The sequence below is a fragment of the Aplysia californica genome, unplaced genomic scaffold (genome assembly GCF_000002075.1).
Source record: "Aplysia californica isolate F4 #8 unplaced genomic scaffold, AplCal3.0 scaffold00464, whole genome shotgun sequence".
Lineage (NCBI taxonomy): Eukaryota > Metazoa > Mollusca > Gastropoda > Aplysiida > Aplysiidae > Aplysia > Aplysia californica.
Genome location: NW_004797734.1, coordinates 217,861 through 219,267, shown reverse-complemented (window position 1 = coordinate 219,267; position 1,407 = coordinate 217,861). Strand labels below are relative to the sequence as shown.

Here is a 1,407-nt window from a genome sequence, read left to right as displayed (position 1 = left end):
TTGGGGGGGTAAGTTTTTGTTCGCTGCCAAGTGCATGATAACATGTACAAGTTCTGTTCATGTATCGTGGAAAGCTACACATAGTATCCTGTGTCTACAGGTATGGACGTGAACCTGTCGGTGTCTGGCCTGGCCCCCTTGTCGTCTGTTCTTTCCCGCGCTGCGTGTGCTGTGACAGAGGCCGACATCTTGTCTCTGCTGCTCGCTCACTGGAAACATTCGCACAACCTTGCCAGGCAGTTCATCAGACACGGGCTCAAGCAAGACATCTTTTCCTGAGGAAGGCCCACACGTCATAAATGTAGTTTCTTCACACCGTCATAGTCATACCCAGAACGTCCAAACGTCATAATAATAGATTTAAACAATTTCTTCACACCGTCATATCCATACCAGAACGTTCAAACGTCATAATAATAGAAGTAACTCTATCCGTACGTCGTGTTTTACTATCATATCCATACGACGTGGGGAACTCTGTGCCACCACTTTCAAAGAGGAGATTTACTCGTTAGTCCGATCCGTACGCTTTGCATAGCAGTCTGTCAAAATGACTCTTTGAGAAATACTGAAAGTTTCAAAGAGATCTTCGCACTAGAGGTATTCTAAAATGTGAAGAATACAACCCCGGGGTACAAAATGATCCCGGGGCGTGCGGATAGGGTTAAATAATTTCTTCACACCGTCATAGTTATACCAAAACTGCCTACACGTTACTGATCAAATCTAAGAGCCAGTTCACACGAAGGACTACCGCAATGTTTCTGTTCTACTTGACGAACTGCCACCGGGCCATATTAGATCTAGTGTTATTAAGAGTTTAACAGCACTTGAAACACAAATATGTTGGTCATATACGTGCCGAATGTTAAAGGTGTTATTTAGAGAGTAACATACAAAGAAAAGAAGGAGAGAAAAGGGTGATAGATGTTTGAAAGGAACGCGAAAGAGCAAACCACACCAGAGCATCTGTCAACCACCCACCGTACCAGTTTGGTGACTATTCCACGTGACTGTCTCTTTGCGTTTATAAAAGCGTTGGGCTGTTAGATGTATAGTTCGCATTTTAAAGATTTTAAAACCCTAACCCTTACCCTGTTTTGACAATTGACTCAGCTCACTGGTAGACTATACATACAGGTAGTCAGTTAGGAGGGCCTTACGGTGGAGCAGTATTTCAATTTTAGTAAGAGTTTCTTGGCACTTGCAACACAGTTAGGTCATAAAGTAGAACAGTAGAGCGGATAATTGCGGTTAACCATCAGATGGACTGGCACTTTTTTTAAAAAGAATTGTTTTACATCGTCATAGCCATACCAGAGAGTCTGTATACTAGCATAGCAAAACAGCTCGCACACTGTAATTCTAACTCTTGTTTCTTTACATTTTTGGGGGGGGCGGGGTAGG

The 1,407-nt window shown here is 43.1% G+C and overlaps 1 protein-coding gene across 1 annotated transcript in view; it reads left to right on the top strand.

Moving 5' to 3' along the window:
- LOC101848604 overlaps window positions 1–493 on the top strand; it is a gene marked incomplete at its 5' end in the record, with an annotated part of 4,614 nt that extends 4,121 nt beyond the window's left edge. The window contains 1 exon segment of the mRNA XM_005105323.3: window positions 101–493. Coding sequence (XP_005105380.2) covers window positions 101–279 — 179 coding nt within the window.
- Window positions 494–1,407: the final 914 nt, after the last annotated feature.